The sequence below is a fragment of the Nipponia nippon genome, unplaced genomic scaffold, assembly GCF_047370975.1.
Source record: "Nipponia nippon isolate SJK-2023a ecotype South Korea unplaced genomic scaffold, ASM4737097v1 scaffold_18, whole genome shotgun sequence".
Classification (NCBI taxonomy): domain Eukaryota; kingdom Metazoa; phylum Chordata; class Aves; order Pelecaniformes; family Threskiornithidae; genus Nipponia; species Nipponia nippon.
Genome location: NW_028262334.1, coordinates 1,585,287 through 1,605,320, shown reverse-complemented (window position 1 = coordinate 1,605,320; position 20,034 = coordinate 1,585,287). Strand labels below are relative to the sequence as shown.

At 52.1% G+C, this 20,034-nt stretch overlaps 1 protein-coding gene across 9 annotated transcripts in view; it reads left to right on the top strand.

Annotated features, from left to right (window-relative positions):
* SGSM1 (small G protein signaling modulator 1) overlaps positions 1–19,035 on the top strand; it is a 50,042-nt gene extending 31,007 nt beyond the window's left edge. For 5 of the 9 annotated variants that reach the window (XM_087754610.1, XM_087754608.1, XM_087754607.1 and 2 more), the window contains 13 exons: positions 981–1,119; positions 2,308–2,372; positions 2,771–2,916; positions 3,556–3,684; positions 4,167–4,349; positions 6,770–6,841; positions 7,600–8,184; positions 8,388–8,512; positions 9,856–9,938; positions 10,307–10,416; positions 10,711–10,807; positions 11,220–11,387; positions 11,902–19,035. In XM_087754610.1, coding sequence (XP_087610736.1) covers positions 981–1,119; positions 2,308–2,372; positions 2,771–2,916; positions 3,556–3,684; positions 4,167–4,349; positions 6,770–6,841; positions 7,600–8,184; positions 8,388–8,512; positions 9,856–9,938; positions 10,307–10,416; positions 10,711–10,807; positions 11,220–11,387; positions 11,902–11,990 — 1,991 coding nt within the window. In that variant the 3' untranslated portion in view covers positions 11,991–19,035. Of the gene's footprint in view, positions 1–980; positions 1,120–2,307; positions 2,373–2,770; positions 2,917–3,555; positions 3,685–4,166; positions 4,350–6,769; positions 6,842–7,599; positions 8,185–8,387; positions 8,513–8,689; positions 8,997–9,648; positions 9,781–9,855; positions 9,939–10,306; positions 10,417–10,710; positions 10,808–11,219; positions 11,388–11,901 lie in introns of those variants that run through there. The other 4 variants (XR_015704087.1, XR_015704089.1, XR_015704088.1 and 1 more) reach the window with 4 other exon arrangements.
* Positions 19,036–20,034: the final 999 nt, after the last annotated feature.

Below are 20,034 nucleotides of genomic sequence, written 5' to 3'. Positions count from 1 at the left end.
CTCAGTGTGAGGAAAATAGGAATATTGCAACATTTTTCTTGCTGGTATCAGTTATTCAATATCACAAGCAGGGAGAGTCAGTGAGACCAAGGGCGAGTGAGGAAACCCTCTCCCAGCTGGAACCTGGAATTTCTACCATGATTTAATTTCCCAGGAGGAGCAAATAGGATTATTCTTCATTAATCTTTTTCTGCATTCCACAGTTCACCTTCTTCATGATGGCCTTTTCCTAGGAGGGCCCCAGACTGAAGGGCAGGGGCCGTACCAGGCCAGGACAGCAGCCAAGCTGCTCAGGGCTGCACGTTCCCCTTGCACTGGCTCTGCGCCTGTTTGGTTTGCAGGGCGATACCTGAGCAGGATCGAGGCCATTGCGATACCACTTGTGAGTTTAAGCAGGGATTTAGCAAGTGACAACATGAAGAGCTACTTGCTCCTGCTGTCCCTCTCAACCTCTTCATCAAAGTCTTTATCTCCTGTCTTGTGATTTGGATGCTCCCATCTTTCCCTGAATCTTGGATGGGATCCTAGTGTTTGAGAGATGGGGGCTTTTCTCTTCCAGTGATCCACTCTTCCTGGGGCAATGGTTGATTCAACCATGGTTTTTCTCATCTGTGTGACAGTCTGTTGCAGCCCCTTGACCTGAGTCTCTCTGGGTGGGGCGTTTGTTTTCTGCTTTGGTTGGCGCTCAGCAGTTTAGCTTGCTGAAGGCACTGTAGTTAATTAGCAGATGATTCTTTCCCGCTCTCTCTCATCAATGCTCTTTGTTTCCTTTCCTTTCTCCTGAGCTCACCAGCGCTGGTGCTGTCTTTACCTGGTGTGGGTCCTACCTGGTTGCTGGAGTCTCCTTGGGAAGAGTGTGGGATGCTGCATTTGCTAATCAAAAATCTCCTCTGTGTTGACCTCCTGTGGCTCACCTGACACCTGTGGCTCCGGGGCAGTGCCAGACAGTAGCTGATGCTCCTCTCTCTGCCCTCTTACAGTGCCCCAGGACCTGATGGACACGCCGAGTGCTGGCCTGCCTCCCATGTGGCAGCCCAGCACCCGCAAGTCCTCCTGCTCCTCCTGCTCTCAGAGTGGCTCCTCTGACGGTGGGCCATCCAACGGCTGCAGCCATGAAAGGTATGACAGCTCTGCTGCTGCTTGCTTTGAGAAATACAGGTAAAATAAGACAAGGGTTACAGGTGAAAGCCCAGCTGGATGGCTGAACTAGAGCAATTATGGTGCAAGTTGGCCGGGGCCAACTGTGTGAGATTCAGGAAGGCTCAGTGCCGGGTCCTGCACTTCAGTCACAACAACCCCATGCAACACTACAGGCTGGGGGAGGAGTGGCTGGAGAGCTGCCCGGCAGAAAAGTACCTGGGGGTGCTGGTTGACAGCTGCCTGAACATGAGCCAGCAGTGTGCCCAGGTGGCCAAGAGGGCCAATGGCATCCTGGCTTGTATCAGGAATAGTGTGGCCAGCAGGACCAGGGAGGTGATAGTGCTCCTGTACTGGGCACTGGTGAGGCCACACCTCGAGTACGGTGTTCAGTTTTGGGCCCCTCACTACAGGAAGGACATGGAGGTGCTGAAGCGTGTCCAGAGCAGGGCAACGAAGCTGGGGAAGGGTCTGGAGCACAAGTCTGGGGAGGAGCGGCTGAGGGAGCTGGGGTTGTTTAGCCTGGAGAAGAGGAGGCTGAGGGGAGACCTTATTGCTCTCTACAACTGCCTGAAAGGAGGCTGTAGTGAGGTGGGGGTCGGTCTCTTCTCCCAAGTAACAAGTGATAGGACAAGAGGAAACGGCCTCAAGTTGCACCAGGGGAAGTTTAGGTTGGATATTAGGAAAAACTTCTTCACTGAAAAGGGCAGTCAGGCACTGGCACAGGCTGCCCAGGGAAGCGGTTGAGTCTCCATCCCTGGAGGTATTTAAAAGAAGGGTAGATGTGGTGCTTGGGGACATGGTTTAGTGGTGGACTTGGCAGTGATAGGTTAACGGTTGGACTTGATGATCTTAAAGGTCTTTTCCAACCTTAACGATTCTATGATTCTAAGTGGTGTCTCCAGCCTCCCACTTGGCTCGGTTGTCCAGGGACCATTTGCAGGGGCCAGTGAGCCATGTCCAGGCTGAAGTGAGGCTTGTCCCCTCATCTGGGACATCTCAGCTGCTCTGTGGCCATGTCCTGGCAGCAAGAATTGCTGTTCCCAGGCTGAGCAGAGGTCCCGTGGTGCACCTCTGAAGGCAAAGCTGGAACAGTCAGATCAAAGCATGAGCTAAGGGAATGCATGGGAGCATTTCCTCTCCTCACATCTGATGTGTTTTTATTGGCAGAGCTCCGCTGAAGCTCCTGTGTGACAATATGAAGTACCAAATCCTCTCCCGGGCCTTCTACGGCTGTGAGTACTTGTCACATCCATGATGCCTTGAGATGTGTGATGGGCAAGGGATAAGGTCCTGGGCTCCAGGCTAGGAGTGGTGCTGAGGCAGCAGGGCAGTGGCCAAGGCTACTGGGACCAGTCTGTTGCATGCAGGGCCCTGTGTACACATGCTCAGGATTGGGAGCAAACGTCTGAACTCTGATCCTCGGACTTCAGCCCAGCGAGCAGCAGTGCTGGTGTGGTACAAGACGATGAGATACCGACCTGTCCCAGTAGACTCCCTGCTTTGCTGCCTAGGCTGGATGTGGCTTCGGAGGGTCTCCTTCAGGGACCAGATTCCTCAGAGCTTTCTCCTGCACTTCATCCTCATGGCTCCCTGAGTTCCCTGGCTGAATGTTTGCTTCTGCCTGATGCAGGGCTGGCCTATTGCAGACACCTCTCCACGGTGCGAACCCACCTATCTGCACTGGTTAACCACAACATCGTGTCTCCTGATGTGCCCTGCAATGCCAGCTCGGGACTAACTGTGGACATATGGCAGAGATACCTGCAGGACAGCACGGTAGGGCCAACACTCTTGGGACATGCCAGTTGTGGTAAGCTTGGGATGGCCAGGGCAGCGTCACTTAAGCAGTTGTAGCATGGTAAGGTAAAGCAAATTGAGAAGTTCTCGGAGAAGATAAGTCATGCAGCCTGCCCCAGGCTGCACAGAGCCCGGGGCTCCTAATCCTCCACACGTGGAAGCCAGGGAGCGAAGGCTGCTCTCCTTAGCACGCTTCTGTTAGGAGCCTGTCTGCAGCAGTGTCTGTCACCCTGAGTACTGTGGTCTTGAGGGGGGTCCCAGCGTGTTGTTGCGGCACGATAGCTGGAGAGCTGTGACCAGTGCCGCAGTCCTGATGTGCTGCTGGGGCTCAGGGGCACAGCAGTGACCTTGAGTGACTTTGGGCCACTTTCTGGCTGTGGTGAGCCAGTGCTTCCCAAAATGTCCATCCGCCAGGGCCTCTGGCTGTGCTTAAGCCCAAGTGGAGATCTGAGAGAGCACCTGCAATGATGCGCAGCGAGTTTGCGGGTGGTCAGCGTCTGGGCAGCACTCGGGGTGCTGAAAGGTGGCATGGCTGGGCTGGGGTTGCCCTTGCATCTGCCAGCTGATGGGCTGTGGTCCTGGCTGCGTCTGTGCGCTGACTCAGAGCTCTTCCCACAGAGTTACGAGGACCAGGAGCTGCTGCGGCTGATCTACTATGGTGGGATCCAGCATGAGATCAGGAAGGCTGTCTGGCCCTTCCTTTTGGGCCATTATCAGTTTGGGATGACAGAGGCAGAAAGGAAAGAGGTTGGTATGGGTGTGCTGCCGGCTCAGCAGCCTGGTGTATTGCATTGGTGTGCCCTGGATATTTCACAGCTTGAAGCATCCGTATGCCAGAGTCCACCCTGTGGCGTTGTGTCCCCTTTGTACGGCGGCTGTAGATAGGAGGTGGGAGAAAGACTCAGATAAGCAAGAATAGATAGAACCAAGCTCAACACTCCGCTGTGCAGCTGCTGGCTGCTGATGTTCAGTGCCCTGCACGCCTCTGGAAGGCAGGAAGGATATGGATGGTCATTTTTCCATCCTAATTTTTGCAAGGTTTTGTGGGTCAGGCTCTGGCTGTCACTGTGCCAGAGATGGGTGACTTTATGTCTCATCTAGCCATAGCTAATGCAAGCACGCACTTAACTTGTCTGTGCAGGGCTGTTTGGGGGATGGAGGAGGCACTGGTTTCTGGGCTGTTCCAGGAGCATCCATTCAAAGACCATCTCTTTCTCTAAACGCTGCAGGCTGATGACCAGATCCGCACCTGCTACGAGCACACCATGGCAGAGTGGCTGGGCTGCGAGGCCATTGTCCGGCAGCGGGAGAAGGAGTCGCACGCAGCAGCTCTGGCCAAGTGCTCCTCTGGGGCCAGTCTGGATTCCCACATTCAGAGGATGATGCACAGGGACTCGACCATCAGCAACGAGGTGAGGGTGTGGGGGCTTGTGGAGGGCTCTGCCCACCCAGGCTCTGTGTTGGTCTGTGCTACAGGGAGGGACGGAGACACAGTTCTTGCTCACCTTCCTTCCCTGACCTCTGCCTGCCTCTGCACCTCGTTGCTCGCTGTAATCCACGCAAGTTTGAGTTGGAGCTTTCTTACCTGTTTTCTTTCATCTGCTCTTCCAGAGTGTTTAGCAGTAGGAGTGGACATCTCCTGCAGTATGACCCCAGTTTCCATACCGTGTGGTACTGCACTCACCGAGAGGCTTTTGCTCTGCAGCCTGAGCGACGTCTCGGAGGTCTAACAAATCTGCTTTGGTTCTTGCAGCCGCAGTATCCACAGCAGGACTGAACAGCTCTGCATCCGTGACCTCGGGTGGGGGTGCTGGGCTCAGAGGGCCTGAAAGCCAGGGGCAGCAGGGAGAGGGCAGGGGGTCCTGGCAGAGGGCAGCGGGTCAGCCAGGAGCCCAGAACTTATTTGTGGAGCTGCGTGTCCAAATCCAGACACTCTCACCAGTCCTGTGAAACATTCCTTGTGGGTATTTCTGCAGAACAAGAGATATCTGTTACCCGGTTTGCACTCCTGGTGCACATCAGGATTAGCTCCATGGAAATCGGTGTTGAAGTAGGGGGAAGGAGGAGGACCATGTTTCTGGCACTGGGGGGCTGTGAAACAGGTCAGTGGGCTTCTTGACTCCCTCCTTCCATCAACTGCTGAGCACAGAAGAAACCTGGGCCGCTGCCTGTGGGCAGGAGGAGCAGGGTGGCTCTAGGACTGGCTGTGAAGGAGCTGGCAGGGCTCAGGGCAGCCTCAGTATACCGTGCCGTTGTGGGACAGAGCTGGGCCACAGCACCCAGCTCCATGGGACTAGCTTATAGCAGTGCAGGGAGGAGTTAGATCCACAGCCCAAACCAAAGAGTGTGGAGGGAAAAGCCTGTTAAAGGAAAGGCAGCCCTGGGAACAGAGTCCAGGGAGTGCTTCCCTGTGGGTTTTGTCCTTGGAGGAAAACAGCCAGGCATGGCAGAGCAAGCGGTGCTGGGTTATCTGACCTTGCGCTGCTGCACCGGAGGTGAATGAAGGCCAAGCCGAAAAGGCCCCGGTAGGTGCAGCCCTGGAGCCTTCATCTGGTTTCCTCTGGGGAGTTTGTGTGGATGCTTTTGGAAAGAGATGAGCTCAGGCCCAACCATGCAGGCTTAGAGTGTGTGTACAGGGAGGGAGAGATGCAGGGAAGGCAAGTCCAAACCAGGGTCTGTGTGCAAGAGCTGGATGACACAGCTCTCGCAGGGCGTGAGCAGAGGTGGGCTGCACGGTCAGCATTGCTGAAGCCCTGTGAATCATTCCCATCCCCACAGCATCTCCGCTGTGGTTCTTTTTTTGTATCTGTGTCTGCCTGTTCTGGGAACATGCGCTGGGAGGGGAGCTGGCAGAGTTAATACATGCAAAGGTTCACCCTTTCCCAATCTTAACCTGAAATTTCCTGTTATAAAATGCTCCCATGGTAATGGAGGAAAACTGTCGCCCTTCCTCTCCATCAGAGCCCTGCCAGCAAACACCCACAATACTAGGGTGGGGACAACTCGTGCTGCTCTGAAAGCGCCGTGTTTTCTTAAAACCCTATTGTTTGTGTGTGATGTCATTGCCATGCTCTGTACATCCCGGCGTGCGTGCAGCGTGAGCAGCCGCAGGCTCCTGCGCTACGGTAAGCCTGGTGCAGGGGCGGCACGGATAACAGGGAGGACTCGCTCTTAAGTGAAGGCTGGTTGCTCAGAGGGAATCCATGAGGCAGAGCGCTGAACTGGTTGCTGCAAAGCCCGATGCTTCCTTCTGTGCTTCAGCTGGAAGCCAGAAAAGGGTGCTGTTGACTTTTAGAGGGGCTGCCTGGACTGAGTCTGGCTTGAAACATCAATATTTGTCCTTTAAGAAAAGGAAAAAACATTACTATGCTTGGAGGGATTGTTTTATAGCCTGTGACTTCATCGTTTATGTAAACTAAGATGGGGTGAGCCACATTGCTGCCAAATTAGGACAGAGATTTGTAGAAATTTGCACTCCAGGGAGACAGTGTGACCTCTCTGAAGACCAGAAGAAAGCAGTTCCTTTCAGACCCAAACATACAGTGCTTGAGCAACTGGATTGGCCTGAGACTTTGGTTTTTGTCATCTTCTCCAGCAGTAAATGTCAGTGGCGGGCTGAGGCAGGGTGCTGCGCTGTGCAACAAATCCGCACGGCCAAGTTGATGTGATGTGAATGTCTTTCACAGGTCAAATATGAGAATTTGTTGGATGCATTTTCTGCTTGTTCTTTACATGCAGATGTGCCCACCTCCGATAGCGTGGCTTGAGCCTCCCCCCACTCCAGACACCATGCTCTTTGCCTTTTGACTGGCCTTTTCCCTCTCTCTTGCAGTCTTCGCAGAGCTGCAGCTCCGGCCGACAGAATCACGCCCGGCTGCAGAGCGACTCCAGCTCCAGCACGCAGGTGAGCGGCAGCGCTTTGCCCCCTCTTGCTCCTTCAGGCAGCGGCCACCCAATGGCGTACATCTCTGCCCTGGCTTGGGCTGATCTCTAAGTTGATGACCGTAATGATTTCTGGCAAACCGAAGCGGTAGTTGGTGGAGGTAAATGACTCGCAAACCTGCCTCTGGAGCCACTGAGGTCAGAACTGTGCACTGCTTGGCGGTGTTTAATAGTCACCAGCCTGCTCTGCCCAGGCTCGAAGGACCAACCCCCATGTGGCCTTCACACTTGAGGGCCCTTGGCTGCTCCGTATGTTAGCAACCATGTGTTCAGCCAACCTGTTTAAATGACGTTCTGCCCAATATATTATGCTGAGTAAAGCGTAGTCCTTTGGAGCAGGGACTGTGGGGCTCCGAGTTGTGCAAATGACCAAGCACTGACCTGCCAAATCCAGGCAGGGGAACCTGAAGGCTGAGGGCTGTGCCTAGAAATTCCTCCAAGAGTCTGGTTAAAATGGGACAGAGAGCTAGATGCTCAGGCTGAAGTTGTTTCTCGCTATAGCAAAGATGCGGAGGCACAGCACTAGTAAGCTAAAATGCCCTCAAGTCCTCTGAGCTTTCTTCCACTGCTTAGTTGTATGAGCCCTGCACATATAGAGCAGATCTTCCTCCCTCCCCACTGTTGGGAACGTGGGCATTACGTCCCCAAGAGCTGGGACGTAATGCCCACGTTCCCAATGGTTTGCTTGCTCTCATGTGGCTCCCTGCTCGTGCTTTGCAGGTGTTTGAATCTGTTGATGAAGTGGAACAGACTGAAGCGGATGCTCAGCTGGAAGATGGCAAACAAAGCAAGATCCCCAATGGCACGGTTCCCAATGGCACGTGTTCCCCTGATTCTGGCCACCCCTCTTCCCAGAACTTCTCCATTGCATCGGGATTCTCGGAGCGCAGCTTCAGCAATGAGGACAGTGCCCTGGAAACCAACAAATCCTCGGTCAGCTCTCAGGGAAAGGCTGGTGTGTCCGACGTGCCAGGCCCACAGGACCCGGATGGTGCCCAGCAGGAGGAGAAGCTGCAGGGCCAAGACAGCCTGGAAGGTGAATTTCCCACTGGTGGAAGCGTGGACTTTGTTCCCGTGGGTGAGAGCTCAGCAGGGGTCCTGCGTGATCGTGACGCTGTGGCCCTGACTGTGGTGGAGAGCTGGGCAGACAGCGAAGCTGAAAAGCAAAGCTTGGTGGAGAGTGAAGATAACCTCTCCGAGGAGCCAGAGATGGAGAGTTTGTACCCGCAGCTGGATTCTCTGGCTGTAGCTGATCTGGCCAACAGTGAAACATCTGCTGTCTCCTCGACAGGTGTCACCTACTCTGTAAGTATGGAGTTGTTCACCGAGCGGGTTTCTTCCTGGGTGTCCCAGTATTTACTTGCATTTGCCCTGCGCTAATCCTGCAGTTGTGTGCACAGGGTCTCTCCACCTTCCACCCAAACTCTGCCCTGTCACTCCGTTGCCCTTGCAACTTTCTTTTTGGGTTTTATTTGAAAACAAATCAACTTTGCTTTTGTTTTGGGCAGCCAGAGCTACTGGACATGTACACGGTGAACCTGCACCGCATTGAGAAGGACGTGCAGCGGTGTGACCGCAACTACTGGTACTTCACCCCTGCCAACCTGGAGAAACTCCGCAACATCATGTGCAGGTGGGAGCTGCGGGGGTCAGGGTGGGGACCTGCCAGCCCTCCCTGCGACGGGAGCAGGCTCCTGACACTGGCGGCTGGTTTCCCTGAATTCACCTTGAGGCTGGAGCCTCAAACTTTGTTCTGGTTACTGAGTTTTGCCTCCTTGACTTCCTCCCCCAAATCCCCTCATCATCCCAGAGCTGGGGCCACAGCTCCAAGGACCTCACGGTTACCGGACCGAGGAGTCCAGCCATCCTGCCTTGTGCTGCTCTGCCCCGTGACTGCCGTGTGTCTGGGTTGTTGGCCAAAGCAGAGGGCTCCCTGGGGCTGCCCATGCATGCTGCCTCGCGCTGTCAGCCCAGCGCAGCCCACCTGCTCTCTGGAATATGCCTGGAAAATGTTTTAATGAGGAACAGCCCGCAGAGCTGTAGTGCTAATGAGGAAGTGCCTGAAGCAACCGAGTGGTGAGTGCCTACCCAAGGACCCAGGAGACGGCCATACCTGGGTGCGTTTCTGGTTCTCTTTGCTCAGTCCCTGTGACTAAGAGGTTGCTGTGTGACATTCACCGACTCAAACCAGCTCCAGCTCAGCAGCTGCAGCTGCTTCAGGGGCAGTGAAAGCTAAAATATTATTACTTATCTTGTAAATATGAGGAGAAGCTGCTGTTTCATTAGAGCTGTCGCTTTATCTGACAGCCAGAGTTGGAGATCTCTGCTGAGATGAGACCTACAATACAGCAAATTTTGGAAAACTAATGGGCAGGTTGGAAAAGATTGTTTCCTTATGCCAGCAGTGAATCCGAGTCCTTTCTGAACACATTTTGACTTGCTACCAAATATGGGAAGGTATCTCTGCAAGGCTGGTTGCTTCCTGGGACACTGGGTCCAGGGAGGCGAAGCAGGCAATATCGTGCAGAGAGCGCCAAGAGGATGAATCGAGGGGGAAGGGTGAGAACGATAGATAAATGAACAAACTCCATCAGTCTCTGCCCTTTGACCAACCACCCCACCTTGCTGTGCTTTTTGCTTTCGCTTTTCCCTGCGCTGATTTCCATGTGATGGCCATGGCACAGCCCTGGATCGTTGCAGGGTGTTGATCCAGGGCTGTGCCATGCATGGCTTACCTGAAAGTCACCACGGGAACTCAATCATTTACAGGCTGGCTGTAGAGGAATGGAGCACAGGCGTAAGAGAATAAACAGGTCTGATTTGCCCTGCCTGCTGCCGTGCGTTGGTGGCAGCATGTAGGAAATGCCAGCATCCCAGGAACAGAGGCAGGGCACGGGCAAGCGAGGTGGCAGGCTGCGGCACTCATGCGTGGCACGGGAAGGGCTCACGGGCCACCTTTCCTGCTCTCTCACACAGCTACATCTGGCAGCACATTGAGATCGGCTATGTGCAGGGGATGTGCGACCTGCTAGCCCCTCTCCTGGTCGTCCTGGATGACGGTGAGTGGGTGGCTCTGCTCTGCTGTCCCCATACCTTTGTGGGAGCGCATGGGGGGGATGTGCTGGGCTGGTGGTGGCCGTTTGCAGTGGGAGGGTCCCGTGCTCGGAGGTGTGGAGCAGCTGATGGCAGGATCCCATTTGTCCTTGATGCTGTCTGACTCCTGGGAGTCCAACCTGGGGACAGTGCATACCTTTTGCAGTCTGAGGTGTGTTTCCGAGGCCAGTCCCTGCTGCCCGGCCCTGGCTCTGTGTGTGTGGAGTGGGGAGGGATGTTCCTGCTGCAGGTGGGTGGTGAGGTGTGGTGGTGCGAGTGCAGATGCAGCAGTGTCCGTGCAGCCGAGCAGTGCCTGTCTCTCTTCCCTGTGCAGAGGCTCTGGCTTTCAGCTGTTTCACTGAGCTTATGAAGAGGATGAATCAGAACTTCCCCCACGGGGGAGCCATGGACACCCACTTTGCCAACATGAGATCACTGATCCAGGTGGGGGGGCTGTGGCACAGGGTCGGCAGCCTCTCAAACTTAAGAGGGGGAAAGCTGTTCTTGGGACGGGGGTCTCGGAGGGGCTGAGAGGAGCTTTCAGTGGCGGGAAGCAGGAGGGAGAGCTGGGGGCTGTAAAGAGAGCCTGGGAGTGACGCATGCCAGGACCGGAAAGGAGGGAGAAGCTGGGTGGAAGATGGTGCAGTAGGCGAGCAGTGGGAACGGAGGAAGGCAGGCAGAGGAGCGGCTGGTGCCTCCGGTGTGCACTGATGAGTTTCCTTTTGCTTTTCTTGGCAGATTCTGGACTCTGAGCTCTTCGAGCTGATGCACCAGAATGGTGATTACACTCATTTCTACTTCTGCTACCGGTGGTTTCTCCTGGACTTCAAGAGAGGTGTGTGCTGGGAGGGAGGCAGCTGAGACCAGCAAATGGGCAGGGAAGGCAAGGTCTGCCATGCTTCTCAATACACTCTGCAACTTCAGTTGTCTTATCTTTTTACCACGTGTTCCTGTTTTGCTTTTCCCTGGTAGATTTGTGGCTGACTCTTCTGTCTAGATACAGAACCTGTTGTTCCAGAGCTGCTGGTGAGCTTCCACCGGGTTTGTATCCTGAAGCCTGTGCCACCTGCTGCAGGCCAGAATATTTGTCTTTACAGATGACTGACTTATTGCTTCCAACAGGAACAGGTTCTTGTGGGAAGAAACCACCCAGCATGTCTTCCCAGTGCTGCTGCGAACTCTGAGTCAGGATGATTGTAAACCCGTGGCTGGTGTAGTAACTGCTGGACCTTTTCCTCTGTTAACAGAGCTGGTGTACGATGACGTGTTCGCCGTCTGGGAGACCATCTGGGCAGCTGCACACGTTTCTTCTGCACACTATGTGCTCTTCATAGCCCTGGCTTTGGTGGAAATGTACCGGGACATAATCTTGGAGAACAACATGGATTTTACAGACATCATCAAGTTTTTCAATGGTACAGCTTGTGTTCTGTGGGGCTGAATCTGTGGCAGCTGCTCAGATGTAGGCAGTGCCTGTCTGTCTGACTATAGACAGTCGTATCTGGGCTGTACTGGTAAATGTTTAAAACAAACAGAGCAGCGTATGGTTGTGCGATGCTGATACTTGGAACACGATGGTAAAAAGACCCCTTGCCCCTGAATAGTCAGGCTCTGAGGGGATCTGGTGGTGCCTGGGGGAAGCCACCCTTGGCAACAGCCCCCCCTTGCTGTGTTTGAAGGGAGCTGGGAGTGCAGGTTGTGCTTCCTGCTGGCAGTAATCATCCCAAGATGGGTTGGTTAATGACGGCTCTTCAGAGGCCGGTGTCTCTGCGAGGGATGGTGCCTGGGGACTTGGGCAGGAATTCACAGCTTCACCTCCCGCCTGGAGCTTGGCTGAGGAGCAGAGAGCTGTGAGGCTGGGGGGACTCCTGGAGACACCGGGCTGCTTGGGTCTAGCCTCTTTGTGGGTTCCTTCTGTCTGTGTTCCAGAGATGGCAGAGCGGCACAACACCAAGCAGATCCTGAAGCTGGCTCGGGACCTTGTCTATAAAGTTCAGACTCTGATCGAGAACAAATGAAGGACATGGGGAAGACGAGGCATCCAGACAAAGAGCCGGGACTCCCCTTCAATGCTTCCTCCCCTTCTCCTTTTTCTCCAAGTGCCACACCTGTGGAAATAAGGTAGTTGGACACATGCTGCTGTCTAAACTGGAAGTACCCTTAGCTCTCCAAGTGCTGTGTTCAGTGTTAGGTCCAGGGGCCCCGGCTCAGATCTTCACAGCCTTCTTCAGTGACTTAACCAAAGATCTGTACAATTGCATTTTTATTGCTAAGGACTTGCTTTGGAAGCAGGATCCAGGCAGTCGCTTCCTTGCCTTGCCGCAGCTGAAGGGCAGCATGTGTGGTTACCACCACAACTGCCGGGGCAGCTGCCAGCATCCCAGGGCAGAGCTCGGGGTCTGGGAGAGCAGAGCTGCCAGCCCTCCTCGGGGCCAGCTCGGGCTTGACAGCCTTTGTTGCAAGGAAAGCAAGCTGCTTCCTTGGACAGCCGTCACCCTGTGGCAGAGGGAAGCCAGCCAGCCCTGCAAGCCTGGGCAAGACAGGGATGCTGCCAGTACTCAGTTTCTTACTAACATTATGAGGTTCTGCCAGTACAGAGAGGGGCTTTGATCACAGAAATTCCTCCTCTTTTGATCTTGTCCCTTGATGCATAGCATCTGCTTTAGTATTTTTTTAGGGCTCTGTTCTCTCCCTGGGATTTTTACGTTGTTTGTTACTACAATATCTGAGCACACAAGAGTTTCAGCTCTGGATGGATTTTCAGAAGAGCTCCAAATTCAGCATTGGGTTTTTCTTCCAAAATCCAGCCTCTGTAACGTTCTCTGAACACTGGAAAATCTGGTCCTAACCTCCTCTGGGAACTCTAGACTTGAGGTTTTCGTACCTGCCTTACTCTAACTGCTTGTGTTAGGACTCTGGTCTCCTTATCGTTCCTCCGCAACCCCTGTTGGGGGAGAGCTCCTTGGAAGGCAAGTCAGAGCCCCTGACTTCGGTGACTGTCCTGACTTTCCCTCTGAAGATGCCTGTCTCTTCCTCTCTTAATTCAAAGACCAGCTGCTCAAAGCTAGACAGCGCAAACGATCCCCTTGGTGCCTGCAGGTTTTCTGTGTGCTTCTGGGGCTGGCTGCAAAGCCCCCTAAGTCCACTGAAAGTCTCCAGTTAGGTCTTGGCGGGCTTCTTTCACATGCCTGCGAAGAGGAAAATAGCCCAAGGTCCCTGAGTGGTCTTTGCTTTTGGAAGATGCACTTCTGTGGCCACTTTTCCTGCAGTGGCTCTCCAGCGTTGCAGCCCCTGGAGCACACTGCATGAAGTGCCTCTCCAGCACTACCAGCGTGAGAGCTGAGCTGCTGTGTCATGCTAAGGCTGTGCTACGGAGGGTTTGGATTCATTTTTCAACTCAGGTAAAAACAATAAAGGAAAAGGAGAGGTGTAGGTTGTTGGTAGGTCTAGTTCAGCCAGGGAGGGCTTTGCCGTGGCCATAGAAGGCTGCCATGAATGTGTGCTTTCAGCAGCAGGGAAGACGCTGGCTTGTAGCTCTCTATAAGGGTACTTTCTCTCAAGTTTTGCTGCAAAAATTTGTGTTCCCCCTCCATGCAATGTGTGATGTGTGTGTGTGTGTGTGCTCTCCTCCTCCCGTCTGCAAGATAAGGCCCTGCTCTTTCTTGCTGTTGGAGTGCTGCTCACCAGAAGGGAAAAGGGGCCCTTCCCTTCTTCTGTGGAACATCTGTCTGTGCTGACTGTGTTTTGTATTTACTTGTGGCATGTGTCAGATGTTGCTTGCAGGAAAAAAAAGACAGATGTAAATCTGCAGAAGAGAAAACTGCTGCTTCAGAAAAGTTCTGCAGAGTGCGGTGAAGTGATTCGCAGCTTCTGAGCAAATCAGCTGGGTCTTTCTGCAGGACTGGGCCACAGAGGCTGCAGCTAGAAAAACCAGGGGACAGTAGTACTACTGAAGTAGTTGGGGGTTTGCAGCAGGGGGTGAGAGCAATGGGGAGCCTTTCCTTTCTCATAATCCCAACAGGCAAATGTGTACCAACAATCTAGGAAATTCTTTGAAGCAATTTTCTGCATTAAACCTCCAAAGAGTGCTTGGTCTGTAGTAGCACAGGAAACTAAGGCATTTGAGCTTCAAATCTGCCATTTCACGTGTGAATCTTTTCTCTCTCCACAAAGCAGAGCAGCTCGCACCCTCCCTACCAGGCTGCTCCTGTCCCCTCTAGGTCCCGGGACAGGTAATAGTCTGCCTGCGTCACCTTCTCCGAAGGGGAAGGGAAGTGCTCTGTCCTCCCCTTTCTGAGGGACACGAACCAATAGGTCAACTTAAACACAGTCTTATCAAGCAACATCGCTGACACTTTATCTTTCAAGCTTCTGTTTTTCTTTTCTTGGTTTTTTAAACAAAAACAGCCAAGAAATTCTGCACAATATTTGCTGTCTGTATTAACTGGGAGTGTCTTTGGGCCGCTCAATAGCAGTGTTTTTTGAATAACTTCTGGGGGGAAAAAAGTATTTATTTATTGATTGTACATTACTGTGTGTCCTTGTATGCTGAAGTATGTGAGTGTGCGTTGTTATGCAAATGCAGATATATCTTTTCAATGTTCTTTACAATATCTTGTAAATGTTTACCAGAAAATTGTGTCTATATATTATATATATATACAGTATAGAGAGAAAATATGTGAATTAAGTGGGTTATTTTTTGAGGGGGGGAGAAGAAATCTTTTGCTTCTAAGAACTTTGTGGTTTCTATAGCACCTATTCCATGATGTGCCAATCTGTCACTGTCCCTATACTGTGAGAGTCGTTCTGGTACGGCAACAGGAAGCTCAGAGCAGAAGAACAATCAGGACCTCAGCTTGGCTTGATTTTAATTCTGACTTTAAAACTAGAAAAGAAGAAAAAAAGGAGAAAAAACATTTAAAAAGCTTTGTTCCAGCTACGGTGCTGAGTAGAGTCCGCAGGAGCAGGCATCTGCTCAAGCTGTGCAGGGTTTCGTGCCTGCTCTGGGATTAGCTTGGGTAGGAGCAGTTGCAGAGTTGAGGCTTGGTGTGGGTTGCAAAGAAATTGGATAGTCCAAAGAATATGGTGTGTTGTTTAAATTGGGACTGAAGTCATTCTCCTTTGCAGCTGATCGTACCGTTTTGTTAGGAAGGGAATATTACAGGACCTGTACAGAGTCCTTGCGGAGCTGATCCTAACTAACACCCATCCAGACCAGCTCTGCTGAAGACAGTGCCCCACGCGCTGCTCTACTCTAATTCGTACAAAAGTCAGCAAAAATCCTCTGCCCCCAATGAGAACTCGAGTCTGAACTTGGAGGTCCCGCTTTGTGTTCCCATGCAGATCTGAGGCAGAAGACGTGAACAGTTTCCAGGCCCTGCACTGGTGGATGGTGCCGTTCCCCGGCTACGCACCCTGCCAGACCCTCACCATGCTGCCAGCATGGGAGCAGGCAGGACAGCAGCTGCCAGAGGTCAGAAATAGGCTGTGATACTCCCTGCGCTCTGTCCTTCCACAGCCCCTATCCATGCATGGTCCCAGCTTGGTTATGAGCATCTTTCTCAGAAGTCGCAGTGGGTAGCAGCTGCGCTCCTCGCTGACCCCTCCGGGATGGCCGCTGTCCGACCGGCACGTTTATGTGCTTGTGGAGACCCATAGTGAAGCACCACCAGAAGTCTGGGGCTCGAGATCTGTTTGATGGTTAAAAGCTACTAAAATTGAAAGAGAGGTTTTTGTTGTCCAGCTGTTCGTAGGCCTTCCCCTGCCTCAGCCTCTCCTGCCTGGCTCTGCCCCTCTGCGAGATTGCCCTGAGATAAAAGCATTATTCTGGGTTTCCGACAGCGTGAATCCCCGTGGCCTTGCCACAACAGCACGGATCTCTCCCGGCTGTGCAGCCAGAGGATCGCCTGTTTACCACAGAGAGAGAAGCCCATTGCAGGGGAATGCTTGCCCATATACAGTAATCTTGTCTGGCTCCTTGGGGGAGAGGAATGTCTCATCCCAGCAGCTCCGTGCAGCTGAAATCCACCCTGTGCAATGGCACTACAATCCGGGGACTATCTTTAGCCTGCTGTTGTTCGCTCTGTGGGACCAGGGACTCGAGCTGCTGTGCCTTCTGACTCGAGCCTGCTGCATCCTTCCCGCCGGGCGCAGTGAGGTTTGCATCCCACTTGCCCCCAGCCCATGTCCTCCGCTCCGGGTCGCTCCAGAGCTGAGCCTGAGGGAAGGACGGACTCCACGGGCTGAGCTGTTCAACTCGCCTTGCACCCACACTGAGCATCCGCAGAGGTGTGGGGTTTTTCCTTTATCTTTTGTTAGAGCTGCTCAGCTCGCAGATAATCTCAGTATGTTTAAATACAGTGAATGTTTGTGTCCTGGCCCCGTGTGCCCCCAAGGGAGTTACTAATGGAGTCTCTTTCTGCATTTGAGCTTTCTGCTGATGCAAGCTACCAAATAACTCTTGGTACCCATCTCTTTTAGTGTTACTCATGTAAACACTTTAGAAGTTGTCTTTGTTCCTAAATGTGAGATTTTTATAGGAGTTTTTCTCTTACTGTGTTGAGTCTCTGAATTGCTTTGCTATTAACGTTTTTCATGAAGACTGAGAGGGGTTTTTTTGCATGGGAGCTTCTTGCTGCCGCCCTGTTCTGCTCTTGTCCAGCCTCTTACATTTTGAACATCCCTTAACATATCCAAATACACCTTTTCTTGTAATTAGAGCCAGCAGTCGAAATGCAGGTATGAGCAACCATTGTCACTGATAAGTAAAAACCAGATCAAGAGCAGTGACTGCTCTTGATGTGATAGCTAGGAATCGCAGTTCTGCTGGGAACCCGTCCATGGGCAAGCTGAGCCCGTCCCTAAATCCCACCTTGGAAACACAAGCCTTGTGGCAGGCTGGTGGCGAAGAGCAATTTATGGGATGAGATTCTTCTTATTCTTTCTTCTTTATTTGTTTACTTATTTTCATCTGGCTGGCTAGTTTTCCTTTCTTTCCCCATTTACTTTGAGTAGCTGGCTAACTCTCTGCACTGGGAGCCGCTGTGGCAAACAGTCCTCAAAATAGGTATGGGACCAGTTTCAGGATTCTCATCATGTAAGTTTGCTTTTTAAAATACCTTATACTATCTCAAATTGCCACTCTCTACTGTGGCATTGCTGTTCGGCTAGTGGTAGCCTCTGAGCCCCTTCACCAGTGCGGCCAAAATGATTGTCACTTCATCAAAACATCTGTCAAATATTTTTCACTCTGGGAATTTCCAGTAGTGCCGCGCAGTTCTGGGCACATTTTCGGCATTTTACTATCGCGTGAGCACAAATGATAGTGAAAGAGCACAACTTGCAGATGAAGTGACAGTTTTCTAGCAATATGGAAGGGTTGTCACTCTCACCAGAACCAGTTTTCAGAAGTTCTTATAAAAGTTTTCAGATACCCTGAAGTACATAAAATGCCACTTACTGTTGTCTAGTATTTCTGACGCTCCCGTGATCTTCACTCAAGGTCATTATCCTCGTCTGCCCTGAAGTAAACACAAATTGCTGATGAAGGCACCTGAAGGCTTTGTGGTCCCCAGTCACACTCGCCATGTTTATGTGTTATGGTGGCAGCGTGGGCCAAAGTTAAGGCTGTTTTGGTGCCATAGCCATGCGTTTCTACAGCTTAGAGTGTTTGGATTTCGTCTAAACTTTGTCCAAATCCTGAATTTCCTGGAGAATGTACGTTGTTGGAATAGCCATAGCAGTCTTTTAATATGTGTCTAATTTTAGGTTAGTGATAAGCATATTCAACCTTAAATTCTCATTCAGTAGTTTAATAACTTCCTTTTTAAAATTGATTTTGCACACGGAGACTGAGCAGGGAGCCCAAAGACAGAGCTGCAGGTGACAGCCCCCGGTCCACAGCCAGGTGCGATCGCTCCCGAGCCGCTGGCACATGGAGGGTCTGCGGCCCCTCCAGGGCTCCGGCAGCCAGGCCAGTCCTGCATGCCCAGCTGCGTCTGGAGCAGACGGGTTGTGTCCCAGCCTCTGCCCCACCAGATGGGTCTGCCCGGTCTCTTGGGTCTCCCGCAGAAAGCCCCCGCTTTCCTCTGCCCAGCAAGAGCAGCCATCACCCATGCCCTCGGCGGTGGTGAGAGCCGCTGAGGAGCTCGGCTACGTGGCAGGGTACGGGCATTAAGTGCCACTGAAGGGGGAGATGGCTAGGAGGAAGGCCACTTCTCATCAACTTTTTTGTAAGGGGTAAAAACATTTATCCTTTTTTTCCTTTTTTAAAAAATAAGTCAATGCTAAAATTTAAACTATGCACAAGATCTCAAAAAGTACATGGAAGTTTTAAGAACTGGTCTGGCTTCACTGCTAAGGAAGATAAAGAATTGAAAATCCTCATACTGGATACTGAGATACTAAAAGTTTCATTTTCATGACTAATATAAGAAGATCTACTTAAATTCTCAGAAATTCAGTCTCTTCTTGGAGAGTAATTCCTGGGAGCCAGGGAAGGAGAAAGCTGTTTTTCACAACGAGAATTAACAAAAACTTTTGTTGAAAATCCAACTCAGACGTAACCTTAGACACGTGATTGTCGCTTCCCTAGCGCTCAGGTGTGTTCTGGAGAGCTTGGCAGGGCGAGCGGGTGACGCTGGGCTGTCGCCCTGCCGCAGCCGTTGTGGAGATGACGGGTACCATCCCAAGCTCTGTGGGACACGGGATTACCTCTCAACAGCAGGGTTATGAATGTATCTGACGTACTGGCATTGGACTTTTATGTTGCCCTACACTGAATTGCTGCTTTTATATGTTGGATGCCATTTTGGTCTCTGGGAGTTGCTCTATCTGAGCTTGATGAGCACTATAGCTTTTAATATATTTGTAGAAGTGCTGCTAATGTTCTTAGATTATTTGAATTCCACACTGTGGTATAATATCTGTTTTATATTATTTTATCCATGCTTTTGTTTTTTTATGTAAACTGTCCCTTATTGTTGTTCAGAAGGAAAAATTAAAGCTCTATTCTCTATGGTTAATGTATTTTCAAATCAATAAAATCCTGGTTGTTCTTTATGGCTGCACAGTCCCTGGTAAGACGGCAAATGGGGAGTACCCTAAAAAGGCAGTGCTGATGCCTTCAGAAATGCTGCTCCGGGGAGCACTGGGGGTGACTCTGCTGCACCCAAAACTGCTTTTGTCTCTGGGGGAGCAGTGGGATGCTCCGGTGCTTTTATGCTTGTTTTGAGGACAGACTTCTGCTTCCCTCCTCGGAATACCTGCTCCTTGTTGCTAGAAAAACTGACTACTACCAAGCCACAGCAAAATAACTGGGCCTGTATCAACTTTGGTCTGGAAAAAGCTCCTCTTGTTGCTGAATGCGTGTCGGTAAATGCTCACTGGTGCCATTAATGAAACGGTAATTCCAATGAAGTTAATCTGCACCAAGCTATTTTTGTGCTAATTTGCTGACAAGGAATTTTTCAAAGTAAGAATCACTGCATGGCCTGAGATCTTCTAGAGCAGAATCTTTTGCTTGCCCTCCTCCCACTTCCAGCACTTCTATAGCAGGGAATACGCTTTTATTTTCTGAAAGTTACAGATAGCTCTGCGCAGTGCTGCGATTGCGGTTCGGTTCATTTTGTGCTGGGTAGCAGCTTCTCGTCTCCTCGTGGCGCTGGCGAGGGGAGGGCCTGAGATCTGACGATGCCTCTTGGGTACAACTGAATCGGGGAGCAGGTTGTCCCGGGGCGGGCAGAGGCGTCCTGGTTTCGTCCCCCTGGGTGCCGTGGAGCTGCGGCGTGCGCAGCCCTGCAGGCAGCAGCTGCAGCTGGGGTGCAGGCAGCTCGGCTGGAGGCCTGCCTGCATTTTGGCAGAGGTGCCTCAGCACCAGAGTCTTGCAGGGAGAGAGGCGAGAATGGCCCCGCGCTGCAGGCTGGCTTGTGCAGGGGAGTTCACGTGTGGCCGCAGGGAGGGGGATGGGGAACGGCTCTGGGATGTTTTGGGAAGCCTGGCTGCCTGCTGCAGTTCAGCAGAGCTCTGGCTCTCTGCCCGTGTGAGCCATCCCAGGCTCCC